The sequence below is a fragment of the Aquarana catesbeiana genome, linkage group LG04, assembly GCF_042186555.1.
Source record: "Aquarana catesbeiana isolate 2022-GZ linkage group LG04, ASM4218655v1, whole genome shotgun sequence".
NCBI lineage: Eukaryota > Metazoa > Chordata > Amphibia > Anura > Ranidae > Aquarana > Aquarana catesbeiana.
Window position 1 is genome coordinate 482678646 of NC_133327.1, and position 20532 is coordinate 482699177.

A 20532-nucleotide genomic window follows, 5' to 3' on the forward strand; every position below is an offset into this window, starting at 1 on the left:
GCTGAGCATGTGTACTCCACTTCTTTGGTCGACCATGGTGAGGCCTGTTCTGAGTGGAACCTGTCTGGTTAAACTGCTGTATGGTCTTGGCCACCATGCTGCAGCTCAGTTTCAGGGTCTTGGAAATATTCTTATAGCCCAGGCCATCTTTATGTAGAGCAACACTTCTTTTTTCAGATCCTCAGAGAGTTCTTTGCCATGAGGTGCCATGTTGAACTTCCAGTGACCAGTATGAGAGAGTGATGCCCTGTACATACAACCAGTTTTCCCGTCGGAATAAACTCTGAAGGTTTTTCTGATGGAGTTCTGACGGAATTCCGCTCAAGCTGTCTTGCATACACACGGTCACACCAAATTCCGACAATCCAGAACGCAGTGATGTACAACATGTAGGACGTGACTAGAAAACGGAAGTTCAATAGCCAGTAGCCAATAGCTTCCGTCTCGTACTTGCTTCAGAGCATTTGCAGTTTTTATTACGTCGGAACAGCATAGAGACAAGTGGTTTTAGAACATGTTCTCTTTCTAGGTCCGTCAGAATTTTCGAGGTGAAAAGTCCGACGGAGCATACACACGATCGGAATATACGATGAAAAGCTCCCATCGGACTTTTTCTGTCGGACATTCTGCTTGTGTGTACATGGCATTAGAGCGATAACACCAAATTGAACACACCCGCTCCCCATTGACACCTGAGACCTTGTAACACTGAGTCACATGACACCGGGGAGGGAAAATGGCTAATTGGGCCCAATTTGTCCAATTTGTCCTATATATATGTGTGTGTGTGTGTGTGTGTATATATGTGTATATATCTATATATAGATATATCTATCTATATATAGATATATATATAGATAGATATATCTATATATATCTATCTATATATAGATATCTTTTCTTATATCTTTTTTTATCATGTCATATTGTGTTCCCAAAACCTCCCTAATCTATTCACCCAGGAATGTCTTAATTGACTGATCAATTAATCATCAATTCCATCTTCATCCATTATCCTGTGATGCGTTGCATGTTCATGTTTTTTTGTGTGTTCTGTCTGTCTGTGTGTGTCTGTGTGCATATGTGCCCTTCCCTTACACATAAAAGGGGGTAGGGATGGGCCAAATGGACCCCTGTTTGGTTCGCACAAGAACGTTTGAACACCGCAAAATTTTGGACCTGAATAACAAACCCCCATTAAAGTCAATGGGACCCGAACGTCAAAAATCAAAAGTGCCCATTTTGAAGGCTTATATGCAAATAATTGGGCATACAATGGTTATAGGGGTCCGGGTCTTGCCCTGGGGGAAATGTATCAATAAAAAAAAAAGGTTGTGAAAAGCGTAATTTTTAAATGCGAAATGATTTTTTTGATTTTTAAAGTGAAAGCATAAAAATGAAAAATTGCTTTCAATATAGTGCCTGGGGGGTCCCCTTAGTCTACTTGTAAAGTGGCAGATCTGTACCATGTCTAGAATCTGCTGCAGCAATAATTGCATTTATTAAGCCAAACAAAATTAAATTTTCCCCGCAAGCTGCCTTTATTTTGCTCAGCAACAGCTGGGGAGCCAGTGTGTATGATGGGGTAGTGCACTGGGAACAAGATTAGAGTTTTTTTTGGACACATTCTGATGTAACGGGTCTGTAAAAATTGGTCTTTGGGTGTCGGTGGCGCCTTCTCACTGTAACCCTACAGAGGTAATCTTGATGAAAGCAAGAATTGGCCTTGCTGTAAAAAATTGCAATGATATGCACCTGTCAAACAGGTGCTGAAAAATTGGTCTTTAGGTGTTAATTGTGCCCATGAAACCTATACCAAAAACATTCTTCCAGATGAAATGATTGAACACCCTCAAAGCTATGCAGCCTCGAAGTCCTGCAGAGATTTCACATCCCAAAAAGACCTAATCAGTGACATTGGCACCAGGGGCTTCATAGCTGGTAAACCAGGACTGATTCATTTTTATAAAAGTCAAACAGTCCAAGGAGTCTGTGGACAGACAAGTTCTATGATGAGTAACGAAACCTCCTGCAGCACTGAATGCCCATTCTAAAAGCACGCTGGATATACGGCAGCCCAACAACTCAATGCCATACTGGGCAAGTTCTGAGAAGCTGATGAGCCCCAAGGATAGTGCGGACACAGAGAGAGTGTAAATTAGGGTACACCCAGACAGTATATATAAAAAATATAAAAAAGTTCACTTTATTGGTACAAAATAGAAAAATATTACAATGAATATGTACACATATAAAAACATTAGTGCATCTCAATTGAGGATAGAACAAGCTGCTAAACTAGAATCACCGACATGTTTCGGAGGCCAAAAAAGAATTATTTTTTGACATATGTGTGTCCCCCTTCAAGGTTAAACAGAAAAGCAGACTATTCCATATTCTATCAAGAACAAAAAGGAAAAAGAGGGGGGGGGTATTGTGTCAGTATAGTGAATGAATAATTTACAAACAATGGGTTAAAGCAATCTTAGAAACATGCACATCAATGGATGAAAACATCAGGCCAAAGGTGTTACACTCAGCTGTTCCTCAAAGCTTGATCTGTATGATTTAAATGGACTAGGAAGTAAATCCCATGGGAAGTAGGTGGATGGGATTTACTCCCTAGTCCATTTAAATCATACAGATTTTCATCATGTTTCTAAGATTTGAAAATACATCTGTAAGTACGAATAGATATTATATTTAAATCTTACATGTGCTGTAACACTACCATGCTTTAACCCATTGTTTGTAAATTATTCATTCACTATACTGACACAATACCCCCCTCTTTTTCCTTTTTGTTTCTGATAGAATATGGAATAGTCTGCTTTTCTTTTTAACCTTGAAGAAGGACATACATATGTCAAAAAATAAGTCTTTTTTGGCCTCCGAAACATGTCCGTGATTCTAGTTTAGCAGCTTGTTCTATCCTCAATTGAGATGTACTAATGTTTTTATATGTGTACATATTCATTGTTATATTTTTCTATTTTGTACCAAGAAAGTGAACTTTTTTATATTTTTTATATATACTGTCTGGGTGTACCCTAATTTGCACTCTCTCTGTGTCTGTACTATCCTTGGGGCTCATTGGCTTCTCTCTATTTATATTTGGCATGTGACACAGAGTTTAGGGTTCCCCTATTCCTGGTTGGTTTCCATCACTCTTTTTTTTTTTACTGGGCAAGTTCTGGACAGTGGTCTATTCTCATGATTCAGTAAGTCAGTGGATCGTCAGCTGGAAAGCTCTCCATCTCTGTTTTGGCCCCGAGGTAATCGTCCACCATGTGATGCAGACGCTGCCGACGGGATGTGGAAGCTGACAGCCCTGGGCAGCGAGGACTAAAAAAATTCCAAAATGCCTCACTTAGATGGACACCTTCTTTAACGCTCCTCTCTTGACCAACAGAAGAATCAAAACTACGTTTTCCACGACATTATAACCTACTGGAGTCAGGAAAAAGTTCAATAAAATCTTCTGGACTCTCTGCGGGGACGGGATGAGTTCTGAGACCTTCCCCTTATAACGGTGGTCAAGGAGGGTTGCCAACCAGTAATCATCCTCCTTCTCCTTTATGCCACATATTCTTGGGTCCTTTCGCAGGCTTTGAAACATGAGGTTGCCCATGCGCTTCAAATTTGCTGAGGCTTGAGAAGCAGACTCCTCGGGGTCACTCAGGATGACAGGATCTGGAACTTCCTCCTCCCAGCCACGTACTACTCCCAAGGGTCTTGGGGTTGGAAAGCCATCGCTTTCAGATTGACTCATGTCTACCTCTTCTTCAAAGCCTATGAAAGTGCCATAATCCTCCTGCTCATCCTCCTCCCCTCTCTCCTCCTGTGTGTTCTGTGACATAGGAATGATGGTGTCTTGATAAAGTGGGCCCTGAGAGGAAAGGAAGTCCTCCTTTTCCTCCTGCTGTTCTGCCTCCAGTGCCCTGTCCATAATGCCACACAGAGTCTGCTCCAGCAGGAACACAACAGGGATTGTGTCACTGGTGCATGCACTGTCACTGCTCACCATCCTTGTGGCCTCCTCAAATAGTGACAATACAGTGCATGCATCCTAAATAATCAGCCATTGGCATGGGGAAAAAAAGCCGGGTCGGCCTGTGCCTGTCGTCGTGCCATACTGGCACTGGTACTCGTTGACAGTCCTCTGCTGCATGTCTAACCGCTGAGCATTGCCAAAGTTGAGTTCACAAATCAGGCGGTTTACGGGCAGGTGGAATTCCCGCTGAATTTCAGCCAACCAAGCACTGGCTGTGTATGACCGCCTGAAATGGCTACAGACTCTTCTGGCCTGCTTTAGTACATCTTGCAACCCTGGGTACGTACTTAGGAAACACTGCACCACCAAATTAAGGACATGTGCCATGCATGACACATGTGTCAACTTTCCCTGTCTAAGGGCAGACAGGAGCTTTGAGCCATTATCGGACACCACCATTCCTGGCTCCAGCTGGCGTGGTGTGAACCACCTCTGGGCCTGCACCTGCAGAGCTGCCAGAATCTCTGATCCAGTGTGTTTCCTGTCCCCTAAACACACCAGCTGAAGCACTGTATGGCACCTTTTAGCCTGCCTCTGGGAATAGCCCTTTGAACGCTTAGGGGGTACCTGATGTTCATCGGACAATTCTGCAGAGGAGGGCATGGAGGTGGAGGAGGAGGAGGGGGTAGAGCTCACAGGTCTGGCATCATCACCACCAGCTGTATGGAGATGTGGGGGCACAACAAGCTGCAGCACCGAACTCTGTCCTGCATCCTTTCGCATTGCAAGCAGCGTTACCCAGTGTGCTGCGAACGAAATATATTGTCCCTGCCCATGCTTACTGGATCACGTGTCAGCAGTAAGGTGAATTATACGGCTGACTGCCTTGCCCAACTATGCCAGTACATTCCCTTCCACGTGATGGTAGAGAGGTGGAACGGCCTTACGCGAAAAATAGTAGCGACTGGGAACCTGCCATTGTGGTACAGAAAACATAACCTATACCTATTAGGTTATATGTGTAAATGGTGAACATCTAACACATAAACAAATTAAAAGAAAGGTCCATAAATGTGTGATGAATTATATGTTAGTTCACAAGTGCAAGGGGGTTCATAGGCATGGATGGTGCCACAACTCCACGTGGGGTGGGGGCTGGAACAAACTCTGTATGAGGAGACACTTTGCATATGGATCTTCTAGGCTTCAAATGAAGATAGCAAATGGTAGAAATAAATATCCTTACCAGAAGGGGTGGACACAGTCACCATATGGTGGAGTGTCATACAGGCTTAAGGGATCCAGCGATCCCAACGATATCTGGCTGAAGAGATCCTGATGTGGAGTCACGTCCAGGGCGGCTGTCACCGTTCGGTGGTATGGAGGTTCCCAATCAATCAGAATGTCTTTCTTAGATGGAAGGAGTATGCCAAGAGAGCTGGCTAAAGCTCAGCAGGGTCCCATTCATGAAAGGAGACAAGAGCAAAAATTCTCCACATAGGGTATGAATCAGTTAAAAAAAGCTTTTATTGAAAAGCTAAAAAAGTGCTAGACAGTGCACTTCAGTATATAAAACGCGATCACAAAGAGAATAAGTAAAATAAAATAGAATAAAATCACGTGATAGCAGGGCATCTGTAGCAACCAGACATGTTTCAGACCATCGTCCTTCTACTGGGGCATGAGCCTGAATGCCTGTATCACGCTTACATATATGCACAAATAATTACACCAAATACTAGTCAGATGTGTGGACCTGGATAATTGCATGAGTAATTGTATGAGAATGCTTGGCAGCTGCATCAAGCAGCCACCCTGTATTTGACTCAGTATAGAATCCTACATTGCTGACATTACAAATTATCCTCCACAGTGATCCGCCAATCATAACGCTCTGTGCGGAGTCACGTGACGGCTTCACTACGGGTGACGTCATCGCGCACCGGACGTCGCGCTCCAAGCCTCCTCTTCACTCCAGGAAGTGAGAAGCCAAACAGAGGAGTGATTACATCCACAATGGCCCTAAGGGACTGTCATAGCGCGTCAGTCCGGCGCGCTCCAGTACGCTCGACTTCCGGTGTCCCCAATAAGGGGAATTAAGCGTTCTAGATTACAGGAGGAAAACACTAAGCATATATACGTCATCCCTGTCAGTGGAGGCTGCTGAAAGGTAATGACTCAGTATTGCAGGGGCAGACTGAAGCGGGTAAGGAGGAGGAGGAGGAGGAGGGACAGATTTGTGCCTCTTTTGTGTGGCTTTTAGATGCTCTTGCCAAGGCTGAGTGGTTGGACTTTTAAGCATGTGTTATCCAAATGGTTGGTGTTTTTGCCATGTTTGATGTGTCTGAAACACAGTTTGCAGATAGCAGCTGTGCGATCTGCTGCAGATGTGCTGAAAAATGCCCGGACAGCTGAGCTTTGGGGAGTGGGCTGGCAAATAACAGCTGCAGAATGTGATGGAATAGGGTGGCTGCTCTCTACTCTTTCTTGATGTCGGCCTCCTTGGGGTTGTGCCGCCTCACCTTCAGTTTCCGCCTCTGCTCTATCTGGCACCCAAGTCACATCAGTGACCACATCATCATAATCATCATCATCATCATCTCCATCTCCTCCATCTTCATCATTACCACTGGAGACAACTTGGCAATATGCTGTGGCTTGGGGAACATGAATGCCAATTTGTCTACCAGTGTTCCTCTCTCTGTCTAGGCTCATGTTCCTGTCATCCTTAACCTCAGAACCAACATCTGAATCCAGTAATGGCTGGGCATTATCAAGGAGCAAGTGGCTGATGCTGTGGTAAAAAAACTCAGCTGACTCCTCAATGGTTGATGTTGGGGCTATGTCAGGAATAGATGTGAACAAGGAGGCAGGTTTATCCACTCTGGCAACTGCACACTTGTCTCTGCTTGCGTGAAAGAGGATGAGGAGGATGAGGAGGATGAGGAGGGTTTAGTAAGCCAGTCCACCGCCTCCTCTGCATGCTGTAGCTGGATAGCATGGGCAAACTCACTAAACAGGGGAAATGATGCCCTGCCTGAGGACTGACCACCACATCCATCTTTGCCTGTGGACACATTTGTTGCTGGCCCACTTACAGTGCCAAGGGAACGTCTGCCACTCCTTGTTGTCCTCCCAGACATTATTGGGAGGGAGGGGGCGGTGCTTATAAGCAAATGTAAAGAAGAAGTTGAAATCTGTACGTAGATGCACTTTAATAAATGTAAAAAGGTGTCTGGTGCACTTTAATTTGAGTACTCACACTACACAGACACACTCCATGGATACACTATAATATACTGCAATATAATGTGCCAAACGAACAGTGACGCACAGAACTATATGGCATTAAACTGGCAGTAACGTACACAAAACGATATGGCGTTAAACTGGCAGTAATGCACACAAAACAATATGGAGTTAAACTGGCAGTAACGCACACAGAAGTAAATGGCACTAAACTGGCAGTAACGCACAAAACTATATGGCGTTAAACTGGCAGTAACGCACGCAAAACTATATGGCGTTAAACTGGCACTAACGCACGCAAAACTATATGGCGTTAAACTGGCAGTAACGCACCCAGAACTATATGGAGTTAAACTTGCAGTAATGCTTGCAAAACTGTATGGCGTTAAACTGGCAGTAATGCACCCAGAACTATATGGCGTTAAACTGGCAGTAACGCACGCAAAACTATAAGGCGTTAAACTGGCAGTAACGCACGCAAAACTATATGGCGTTAAACTGGCAGTAACGCAATTCAACGTCACTACACTGATGCTATCTAAACTGTCCCTACTCTAGCTATACACTAATGTCAAGATTACTGACACGGTCTCACTACACTACACTGAAACTATATGAGCTGTCCCTACTCTACATTAATGTATGTATGAATGACATGGTCTCACTACACTACAGTGAAACTATCTGAGCTGTCCCTACTCTAGCTGCACACTATGCAAAGCTGAATGATGGTCCTCCTCACTACAATCACACTATCCCTAGACTGACACCAAACTAATATTCTACACTGACAATTGAATAGGGTTGCCACCTTTTCTTCAAGCCAAACCCGAACACTTTAGCGGCACGCTGCATTTTTTTTTAAAGGGGGAACACCGTTAGTGCAAAGGGGAACTCTGATGTAAGGGAGTTTCTGCTCACCAAACCTCCCACTTTCATCAGAGTTTCCAGCATTCCCCCTTAAATTAGGGTTCCCAAATCCCCTCTTTAATCAGAGTCCACAGGGCACCCCTTACATCTGAGTCCCCGTTACCTTAGTGTACTCACTCACTTGGAGGCAGAAGGGAGAGTGGAGGCTCAGGAATCAACACCTTTCATACACAATGTATCTGCCGGTGCTGAGCTTCAAACTTCCAGCCCATACATCCCTTTCCTGAGGCACAGAACGGCGGGGATTGGTGTGTGGGTGAGCAGACAGAGGGGAAGGAGGAGCAGATCAAGCCCTCTCTCCTGTCTGTGTATGGGGATGGGGCCGTGTGCACAACTATGCACTCGTGGTTGTGGTACTTGGTTACTTGGGGAGCCACAGTCCATTCTGAAGCTTGTGTCCGAGTTTTTGGTGGTCTGAAACCCAGACACACAATTCAAAACCCGGACTGTCTGGGTGAATCCCAGACAGGTGGCAACCCTACAATTGAAGCACAGTATAGCACATTAACTAACTAAAAGCACTGAACAGAGCCCTGTTCTATCTCTCTCCACGCCAAAATCACACTGAAAATAGCTGCCATTGAAAGAATACTTTTATACTGTGGTGTGGGAATAAGCCATGATTGGATAAAGTCATGATGGCAGTGTCCAATCATGACTCTGACAGTGCTCTGTGCCCTGATTGGCTGAAGCTTTCACTGCTTCAGCCAATCAGGGCTTGCAATGCACTGTTCAGCGCCGCAATGTATTGTGGTCGGTTCAGGGGGGGGGGGGCGAACAAACGGTCGAACAAACACCCGAACACCGAAAGTTCGGCTCAAACTTATGCTCGGGCTGAACTGTTCGCTCATCCCTATCAGTGACCTCCTGCATTACGGCTTCCTCCTTCGGCCCTCACGTCTAGCCCAGGACACTGGAAACCACTGGCGCCGCTAAGCAAGACCCCACAGCCTGGATAGCGCTCTGGATCCCTGACGTCCATCTGATATTCATAAAGATGTGCCTGCTTTTATCCTATTTTCAGTGAGTGCAATACTACTCAATTAAATGTGTTACTAATATTGCTGCACTTAGATTGGTGCTGCTTGTCTGTCTTGTATCCTTCTGCTATCAATCTGTTCAATGAGGAGAGCGACAGCGGCTGGAGCCGCTGCACTCGTGCACATAGCTGGATCGGATCGGGCTTAGGTAAGAAAAAGGGTTGGGATCTGGGGGAAGATGCAGCACAGATGGTTTTCACCTTAATGCATAGAATGCATTAAGGTAAAAAACCTTAAGGCTTTACAATCACTTTAACTAGCATGGTGTGAGAACGCTGTTCATAATTGTGTCAGGTCATGAACTACATATTTTCTCATCTTCCATTGCCAGACGTTAAGGTAGAATTTTTCTAATTCTTATAAAAAGTGTCTCACTTTTCTAAAAAGTCTTAAAATCCCTTTAAGTTATGTGTTTGTTCTGTGACATTCCTCTCCCCCCCACCAATGATCAGGTGTTGGGTGCATAAAAAAGGAAGTTCTGGACACTTGAAGAAATGGAGGAGCAGAATGTAGCCATTAGAAGGGCTACAAGCTCAAAGAAATGAGTGTAATTAACATTTTTACCCCACTTCTCACAGTCCAGGATTCCTAAAGCGTAACTCCACTTTTTTTCAGAAAAAAAAGAACATTCCCCTCTGGGTGATCTATGTACATTGCAAAGATTATAACAACCTTTGTTGCAGATTCCTACCTTTTGTCATTCTGAAGAAATCCCTGTGTTTCTCTGTGCCCATGTGGGAAAATAATCTAATGGGGGTGGTTTCATAATTATCAATCAGCTGTGGCACCTGCAGAGCACTAATGAGGAAATCTGCTGGGCCAGCATCCCTTTAGATGTGTTCCTATTGGGAGTGGCATTTTTGTTCCAAGGGATGCCTGAAATCTGACTTGTATCTTAGGGCAGACTTCTGGGAAAATCGGTGAGCCAATCACACAAGCAGGAAATTACATATCTGGGGGGTGTCCTGTACACATTCTGTGTACAGAACAACTCCAGGTAGCCATATTGCATTTTTAGAAAATTACAGTGGCTGCAGATTGAAAAGGAAAGATAATTTGTAATAACATTCAATTACAACTTGTGTCTTGTGTCGCAATTGTATATGCTATATTATTTTTTCTTTATTTGCTATTTTTTCCCCCACGAAAGTGGAGTTCTACTGCAAGAAAAACATCTAAGAATTGACAGACATATAAAAAAAATACCCAGACAAAAGCATACAAAATGTACAACTTAACATGCTTAGAGATTTTTTTTTTCTTACCCTCTTTCACTTTCTGCTTCCTCAGACCTGGGGTATTCCACTGTCACTTTATTTGTATCACTTTTCTTCTTTTTAAGACTTCTGTGTAGGGGACTGACCTTCCAACCATCTTTTTTTCCCCCCAGCTCATCCTTGATTTGTTCTTCTAATTTTGCAAGAGTTTCTTTTAGAAACCAGATCTCCTCTTTAAGCTCGTCTACATTTCTTAACAAGCTGCCCAATTTTTCTAGGACCTGCAGCTCACGACACTGTAGAACTGTGACTGCTTCTTTATTATCTTGATTATCATCATCTCTAGTGGTGGACCATTTTTCTTGCAAACTGAGGAAGTTTCCAGGTTTTGCATATCTTCTCCAACAGAACAAGGCAAAGCCACCTGCTGCTCCAACAAAAACACCAAAAAACAAGATTCGGTTCTCAGTTTGAAACATTTTGTTTCATGCACTGTACTGATTATGATTTCAGTAAAAAGCTACAGTTTAAAATGCCCACTGTAGCTCATGTCAGTAAAGTTAAGCAAAGACCTCTGAACTTATTTGTAATGGCTTATCATCAACCAGACTGCATGCAGCTACAAAGTAGAAAGCTGAATTCTTCCTTTAACCAGATTTACACAACCTTCCACCATGAGATAACAATCTGCTTATGAAGGCTGCCATTAACATTTGTTGTAGGATGGCCCTGAACTTCAGATCTAGGAAATGCACGTCTTGTTTACAAAAGGTGCAAAGTCATCACTTTCAAGTTTTGTGTAAATCTGACAAAACACAAGGTCAAACAAAAAGGCAGTTTTAAGTACTGATGAAATATGAAAACAGGCTGAGTAATATTCATGAAAAGTTGTAAAGCAGGCAAACAGCTAAATACACATATGCAGCTGTGAATTCGGTTGATGTCTATAGGTAAAAAATATTTAAAAAAAGCATGGGAGGCAAGTACTTTTATTTGATTTTAAATATTATAAAATAAAATAAAGAATTCTGTATAGCGGGAGAGGGCCCCTTTTATACGGCTTAGAGGGTGACATTGAGCACACAAATCCTTTAGATGATATGTATATGGGATTCTTCTAAGCTGTAGGTGGTGTTACAAAAAGCTACAATTTTCATGGAAAGCCGCAGAGACAGCTTACTTTTGCAGTGCATATTTTGCTATAGAATTAATTTTATCTACATATAGAATCAGCACCCAATTAATTTATTTCAGCTGAATGTTAGGGTATTTTGTTTTTTTTTTAACAGCAACATATGCTTTTTCATTAAAGTGGAAGTAAACTCTCCCCCACAAGTTTATCACATTTCAATCTGCATAAAAAAACCCTAATGATTGCTGCTTGTAGATGTCTTCATACTTGCTTTGTTTTCTTGTAATCCGCCGTGTTTTGTATAGTGATATCACCTGTGCATGCGCATCTCTCCCATTTTTCACTCCACGCTCCCGTCTATCCATTGACAGGATGCCGTGGCTGTGATTTCCTCTCCCAGCGGCACTCCGATCAACTGCAGATTCTCTCCGAACTTCCTGCTACACCCCATGTGACGTCACATGGGGTGTAAACTTTGTCATCGGACTGCATACTATGGCGGTGATTTGTCGCAGCATACAGCAGCCTGACAGGCACACAGTACAATACAAAATGATTATGTAATTCTGCACTGTCAGGTCGGTTATGAGTGGCGGAGCAAGGTCGTCATAGGAACATTGGATCGAAACTGAGGCTGGTTAAGAGGCAATCGCGCATGCGTGAGGATACAACAATACATACATGAAAGTGTGGAAGTAACATGCAGCGAAGACTCGAGAAACAATACCTAAAATGGTGTAGCCTGATCCCTGGAGACACAATTTGTAAAAGTTTTTATAAAAAGTAGGTAATATGCGATTGAGGCTGTATTACAATGGGTAATGTTTGCTAATAACCTAATATAATGGACTAGATGAAAAGTGGCAACGGAGTGGGAGAGTTTACTTCACTTTAAGAGATAATAGGCCTACTTTCAGAAGGAAACAACAATTGGCCAGCAGTTCACTGACACAATACCTTTTATCATTGATGCAAAGTTGTTTTTTTGCTATAGGACAACAATGGTGCAATGAATGTGCATGATATAAGTAGGGCTGCAACTAACGATTATCTTCATAATCGATTAGTTGGCCGATTTATTGTTTTGATTGTTTGGATAAAATCTTAAAAAAATGTATTCTTGAATATCTATATGCAGTGGTAAAATATAAATAACCAGCTTCAGTGTATGGTTAGGGAACAAAATATGTAATCCGCTCTGAGAATAACAGCCAAAAGAGATACAGTGCCTTGAAAAAGTATTCACACCCCTTGAAATTTTCCACATTTTGTCATGTTACAACCAAAAATGTAAATGTATTTTATTGGGATTTTATGTGATAGACCAACACAAAGTGGCACATAATTGTGAAGTGGAGGGAAAATGATAAATGGTTTTCAACATTTTTTACAAATAAATATGTGAAAAGTGTGGCGTGCATTTGTATTCAGCCCCCCTGAGTCAATACTTTGTAGAACCACCTTTCTCTGCAATTACAGCTGCAAGTCTTTTTGGGGATGTCTCTACCAGCTTTGCACATCTAGAGAGTGACATTTTTGTCCATTCTTCTCTGCAAAATAGCTCAAGGTCTGTCAGATTGGATGGAGAGTGTCTGTGAACAGTAATTTTCAAGTCTTGCCACAGATTCTCAATTGGATTTAGGTCTGGACTTTGACTGGGCCATTCTAACACATGAATAGCTCTGGCTGTATGTTTAGGGTTGTTGTCCTGCTAGAGGGTGAACCTCTGCCCCAGTCTCAAGTCTTTTGCAGACTCTAACAGATTTTCTTCTAAGATTGAAAGACAAAAACAGAACATTCCATAGCTCAACTCACCAATCAGTCTGCCAACTGACCAAATTAACCTGTTCAACAGTCTGCGTTAAAAACAGGGGTTTAGTTAGCACGCATTTGCAAATGCATGCATAAGCTGCAAGGCCTCTTCACGGCACCCTGTGTATGCTTACACAGGGTACCGTGAAGAGGCCTTGCAATTTATGCATGCGTTTGCAAATGCGTGCTAACTAAAGCCCTGTTTTTAACGCAGACTGTTGGACAGGTTAATTTGGTCAGTTGGCAGACTGGTTGGTGAGTTGAGCTATGGAATGTTCTGTTTTTGTCTTTCATGTGTTTGCCCTTCCATGTGCTCCTTGCTGTGAAGGCCAGTTATAGGTGGGGGCATGGGCCTTTTGGTTTGTTACTGGTGTAAAACATGGTCCGGGGACACACTGTACACCTTTGCTGCCATTGTGTTCTTGCTGGGTGTCCAGTGTGCCCCTGTTGCTTTAGGAGGGATTGGACTGCCTCCAGGTCCACCTGCCCCTCATTCTTCTAAGATTGCATTGTATTTGGCTCCATCCATCTTCCCATCAACTCTGACAAACTTCCCTGTCCCTGCTGAAGAAAAGTATCCCCACAACATGATGCTGCCACCACCATGTTTCACAGTGGGAATGGTGTGTTCAGGGTGATATGCAGGACTAGTTTTCTGCCACACATAGCGTTTTGCTTTTAGGCCAAAAAGTTCAATTTTGGTCTCATCTGACCAAAGCACCTTCTTCCACATGTTTGCTGTGTCCCCCACATGGCTTCTAGCAAACTGCAAACAGGATTTCGTATAGCTTTCTTTCAACAATGGCTTTCGTATTGCCACTCTTCCATAAAGGCCATATTTGTGGAGTGCACGACTAATAGTTTTCCTGTGGACAGATTCTCCCATCTGAGCTTCTCCAGAGTTACCCTGGGCCTCTTGGCTGCTTCTCTGATTATTCGTCTCCTTGCCCAGCCCTATTAGTTTAGGTGGACGGCCATGTTTTGGTAGGTTGGCAGTTGTGCCATACTCTTTCCTTTTTCGGATAATGGATTGACCAGTGATCCATGAGATGCTCAAAGCTTGAGATATTTTTTTTTATAACCTAACTCTGCTTTAAACTTCCCCACAAGTTTTATCCCTGACCTGTCTGGTGTGTTCCTAAGCCTTCATGATGCTGTTTGTTCACTAAAGTTCTCTAACAAACCTCTGAGGGCTTCACAGATCAGCTGTATTTATACTGAGATTAAATTACACACAGGTGGACTCTATTTACTAATTAGGTGACTTCCAAAGGCAATTGGTTCCACTAGATTTTAGTTAGGGGTGTCAGAGTAAAGGGGGCTGAATACAAATGCACACCACAGTTTTCACATATTTATTTGTAATACATTTTGAAAACCATTTATCATTTTCCTTTCACAATTATGTGCCACTTTGTGTTGGTCTATCACATAAAATCCCAATAAAATACATTTACATTTTTGGTTGTAACATGACAAAATGTGGACAATTTCAAGGGGTATGAATACTTTTTCAAGTCAATGTGTATATACTATTAAAGGTTAAACCTGGTACAGAACAGCCCTGATTCTCCTCTTCTGGGGTCCCCCACCAGTGCTTCTGGCTCCTCCTGCCTTCAGAGTGCCCCTATAGCAAGCCGCAAAGTATAGTATAGAACGCCCCTACAGCAAGGTAAAAAAAACCTTCTGCCTTTAGAATCACTTAAAATGATTCTAAAAGCAGAAGGTTTTTTACCTTGCTATAATCACTTTAAGTGATTCTAAAAGACACAAATATTTTTGTTATACTTACCTTCTCTGTGTAATGGTTTTGCACAGAGCAACCCTGATCATCTTCTTTTTGGGTGCCCCGCTGGCGCTGTCTGCTCCTCCCCCTGCTGAGTGTCCCCAGTAGTAAGCCTCTTGCTATGGGGGCACTTGAGCAGGCTTGCTCTGGAACCATGCTCCTGTGAATTGTCCATTCATACACAGAGCGTGCCTCGACCCTGCCCTCTGCTCTCTCCTCATTGGCTTGCTGGCTGTGATTGACAGCAGCAGGATCCAAAAAGCTCCCGCTACTGTGTGAGCCAGTAAGAGACCCAGGAGAGATGCTGCTCTCGTGTACATTGCTGGATCAAGATGGGGCTCAGTTAAGTAAGGGGGGGCTGCACCCAGAAGGTTTTTATCCTAAATGCATAGAATGCATTAAGGTAAAAACCTTCTGCCTTTAGAACCACTTAAACCAGTTGTTGACCGCCTCCTGTAGATTTACTGCTACAGGGCGGCAGCTGTGCACAGAATCATTTGTATACTGTATATACAGAATTCTGCCAAATAGGGGGCACACACCCGCTCGGCTGTGCTGTGATTTGTCACAGCACATGCTGATCACCGGGTCCCAGACAATGATTGACTGCTAGCACCCGGTGATCAGCTCTGAGCTTCCCCAAACACAGCTCTGTGAGTGTAAACAACACAGAGCTGTGTTCAGTGACAGGGAATCTCGTTGTCTGTTCATTCCCTGCTAAGCAGGGAATGAAAACAACTAGATCCCCAGTAAAAAGTAGCACACAGTACACACATAAACACTTCTTAGGCACACATTTAACCCCTTGATCGTCCTAGATGTCAACCCCTTCCTATTCAGTGTCATTAGTACAGTGACAGTGTATAATATTACTGTAGCACGATCACTGTAATAATGTCATTGGTGATGCCAGTGGCAGTCAGCTCCCCCCCCCCCGCGTCAGTGTCAGATTGTCTGCCGTACTATCTCAGTTCCGTTCTACTTTTACACTGGGGCGGACGTCGGCGATAAATCGCCACTATTTTTAGAGGCGCTTTACCAATGTTTTAGCAGCGCTATTTGGCCGCTAGCGGGCTGAAAAAGTTAAAACCGCCCGCAAAGCACCACTGCAGCTGCGCTTTGGCGGCGCTGCCCCATTGATTTCAATGGGCAGGGACACTTAAGGAGCGGTGTATACACCGCTCCTACAGCGCTGCAAAGATGCTGCCTGCAGGACTTTTTTTACCGTCCTGCAAGCGCACCGCTCCAGTGTGAAAGCACTCAGGCTTTCACACTGGAGAGACAGGAGAGGCTCTTTACAGGTGCTATGCAGGCACTATTTTTAGCACTCTAGCGCCTGTAAAGTGCCTCAGTGTGAAAGTAGCCTTATAATTTGCTGATCACCGCCATCACTAGTATAAAAAAAAATGAAAAAAATTGAAAAAAAAATTCAAGTATACTGTATATCCCATAGTTTGTAGATGCTATAACTTTCACACAAACCAATCAATATACAATTATTTGGAATGTTTTAACCAAAGACATGTAGCAGAATACATTTGTTAAGAGATTTGATTTATTTTTTATTTGATATGTTTTATAGCAGAAAGTAAAAAATATTGTGCTTTTTTTTTTTTTCATAATTTTCAGTCTTTTTTCATTTATGTAATAAAAAACCCAGTAGTGATCAAATACCACCAAAAGAAAGCTCTATTTGTGTGAAAACAATTTTATACATTTTGCTTGGGTACAGCATTCCATGACCGCGCAATTGTGCCAAATAGCATAAAATGGCCTGGTCATGAAGGGGGTAAAACATTTCGGAGCCAAGTGGTTAAATCACTTCCTTCTCCTGTCCAGGACTACATGTCCCACAAGGCATTGCTCCTTGCACAATTACATTCACAAGGTCTCAGGCACTTACTGACATGTATGGACAGTGTACTGAGTTGTATGTGTGCTGCACTGTGTATACTGACAATGTATGGATGGTGTACTGACCTGTATGTGTGCTGCATGGTTTTCTGAAATGTAAACAAATAATGCATTTTGTATGCAGGCTAACTAATCGGCTGACCAACTAATCGATTATGAAAATAGCTGACAATTGATCATGTAGATTAGTAGTTTCAGCATACCTCACAATATTTTGAGATAGGAATGAGGGACACCTACTAACAAACGTATGTAGGACACGCGCCCACCACACACCCTTAAAGGAGAATTAACCAAAAAAAAGCTTAATTAAATCCACAAGTGCTTTTTTTACCACTTCTATTTATTTATATTGGCTTTTAAAATGTACAAATGCAGCAGTTTAGAAATTGGATGAAAGATTTAGCACTGGGGAACACTTTTTGAAAGATAAAAAGTGAATTATTATATATACAACTATATGGATCTGTCAGAAACCATAAATCAGACTTATCATATAAATCAGACTGAGACAGAAGTACAGTTAAATCACACTTGTTTAATAATAGTAAAAGGTAAACAGAGCAATGTAGTCAAATCATAGCCAGAGTTCGGTAACCGAAACGGATAGTCAGACAAGCCAAAACGTCAGGGAACCAGAGATGAGCGTAGTAGAATGGCAAGCAGGATCTGGAGCCAGAAGGAATTTCAGCCAAGCAAGTCTTTAATAGGAACACAGGAGAACTTCTCTAGAGATGTGACCAAGGCAAAGGCAGAGATCATCTGGACTGGACGGCTTAAGTAGGCAGGACTGACGAGCAGGATATCATCAACAGGTGAATCACTGTGGAGAGATAGGAGCTGGCAATTAGCCAACAGCTGAGCAGTCAGCTTTGAGAAGGAAGGGCTGAGCCCAGCCCTGAAAGGATCAGACCAAAATGAGGGACAAATGAGGAGGAAAGAGGGACAGTGGAACATTGCTCCAAATCAGGAACAGTCCCTCGAAATAAGGGACAGTTGAGAGCTATGGCTTAAGCCCTAGATATAAGCAAGTATGATGGCACTTAGAAACACTGTTGCTGGCTTATATGTCAAGCTGTGGTGCAAGCTGTTTTGCACTTTTTTATTTCCCTTTTTTCAAAAGATATAGGGCCTAATATTTACCTGTTGCTGACCAAAAATAAATAATCACAGCTTATACTCTCTCTTTCTGACTTGGAGAGCTAGCCCCTACTATGTACAGTTTGCTTGTCTTCTTTCTTTTGGTCAGCTACAAGTGGATGCTGTACTTAGAGCACCCAAAACCAGCCCTATCAACATAAAAAAACAAACAATATATCCTATCAAATAAAAAATGAAAACTCCAATATACCACCTCAAAAAACACAAAAAAAAGAATTGCTCACTGTAACAACTGGATTTTTGTGTTACTCACCATAAAATCCCTTACTCTGTATTCATTGACGGACATAGCTCTTTTAAATCTGGGTTATATAGCCACCTACAGGAGTATGACACTAGGTAGAAAAAAAAACTCATTGCCTATGGGCAGTCCCTTCTGGCATATAAACCCCCTTCTCTGCTATAGGCAATCTAGCCTGTAACAAAGCAATGTCGGAAAATACAAAGTCCAACAGAGGGGTGGGTGCTGTGTCCATCAATGAACTCAGAGAAAGGGATTTTACTGTAACAAAAAAAACTTTTTTGCTTTGGTTCATTGACGGACACAGCTCTCTCCTGAATCTGGACCATTGGGACGTCCCAAAGCAGTGCCTCAACGAGAGGTGGGCGAACTAAAAAGGCAACTGGAGCAACCAAGCAAAATATGCTACCACCTAAAAACCCCCCAAAAAACAGGAAACTTAAACAGTAGCCCGTAAAACCTTGTGGCCAAAACAAGTACCCGAAGATGAAAACACAGCAACACTGCAAAAATTGGTAAAGGTGTGCAGACGGCCAGATAGCACCGGGGGCACTAACAGCCCTAGAGGAACGAGCTGAAACAGGGAAAGAAAGAGCCTGCCTCATAACACGAATGCACCTGGACAAGCACCTGTCTTCAACTGGAAGTGTGGCCAGAAAGGCCACCAGGCCAGCCTAGGGCCATGCATGAGCATTAAAGGAATTCGACCCTCCACAGGAGGTCGCAGTGGACAGGCAAACATGTACCACCCAGACCACTGCCAGGAGTGCACACAACCTCTGAAAGACACGACAACCATGGAGACAGGACACTGTCCTCGGTTGGGTGAAAATACACCACCTTCAATAGGAGGGCCAATCCTTGTAAATAAACCAAAACAGGAGGCTTAAAAGACCACCAGCACAGGCACCAGCCTTGCAGAAGCAATGGCGACCAAGAAGGCAACCTGTGAGAAAGGGAAGCTTCCAAACTGCAAACCCTATGAACCAGGATGCGAAGCAGGAAGTGCATGGCCAAAAGACGCTGAAAAGAAGCTGTCAAGAACAGAAAACGTGACCCGTAAATGGTACTCAAGGTAATGTATATTCAACGCTCCATGAAAGTAAGTCCAGCACCTCAACAGGCGCAAGCCTAATGCCCCGTACACACGGTCGGATTATCCGATGGACAATGTCCGATCGGAGCGTGTTGTCAGAAATTCCAACCGTGTGTGGGCGCCATCGGACATTTTCCATCGGATTTTCCGACACATAAAGTTGGAGAGCAGGAGATAAAATTTTCCGACAACAAAATCCGATCGCGTCAATTCCGACCGTGTGTGGCCTGTTCCGACGCACAAAGTGCCACGCATGCTCAGAAGAAATTCCAACACGGGACAGCTCGTTCTGGTAAACTTAGCGTTCGCAATGGATACAGCACTTTCGTCACGCTGCAATGTTAAAAATGGTTTAATACAGCGCACTCTCTTCTTCTTTATAATGTGACAAGAATTAAGTCGTTTTGCTGCTCATATTCACACACACTTCTCACAAACTTTTATTTGTGTTTTTTTAGTGGGATTCCCTCAATATATTGTTATTAGTTGTCACATCTGACAGTTTTATTTTATTTTTTTTTTTTTTTTTGGATTTTCAGCCTTTTTTTTTCTTTAATGTTTGGATTTTTTCCAAGGCTGATCTTTGCTCAATGTTATTTTTATTTTTACTCCAGAATATTTTTGTGTGTGTTTTGTGTGTCAAGTTACCCCAATACCATTGATATCTTTTATTATTTAATCTCCAGGAGATTGTTTGGTGTTGGTGTCCCTCGTTCATTTCACATTGTATATTTGAAATATACCTGAATCCTCACAAACAAACTGTCATTTTTGAAGTAAAACACATAGGAGAGTATAATTCAAAACAAAAATCCTTTATTAAGGGATCAGAACCAAACAAAGAGGAAGGCAACACTGGATCAACAGGAGAAATTAGCGAAGCCTGGGACCCCCACGGCAGACATCAATTCTTCAACATCAAAATTGGTGGCCTGAGGAGTCCATATGTAAGGGAGGGCA

At 42.9% G+C, this 20532-nt stretch overlaps 1 protein-coding gene across 1 annotated transcript in view; it reads right to left on the bottom strand.

Annotated features, from left to right (window-relative positions):
• RMDN2 (regulator of microtubule dynamics 2) overlaps positions 1-11097 on the bottom strand; it is a 1282724-nt gene extending 1271627 nt beyond the window's left edge. The window contains exon 1 of the mRNA XM_073627634.1: positions 10479-11097. Within this exon, the coding sequence (XP_073483735.1) occupies positions 10479-10909 (431 nt within the window). The 5' untranslated portion in view covers positions 10910-11097. The remainder of the gene's footprint in view (positions 1-10478) is intronic.
• Between the last annotated feature and the right edge of the window lie 9435 nt (positions 11098-20532).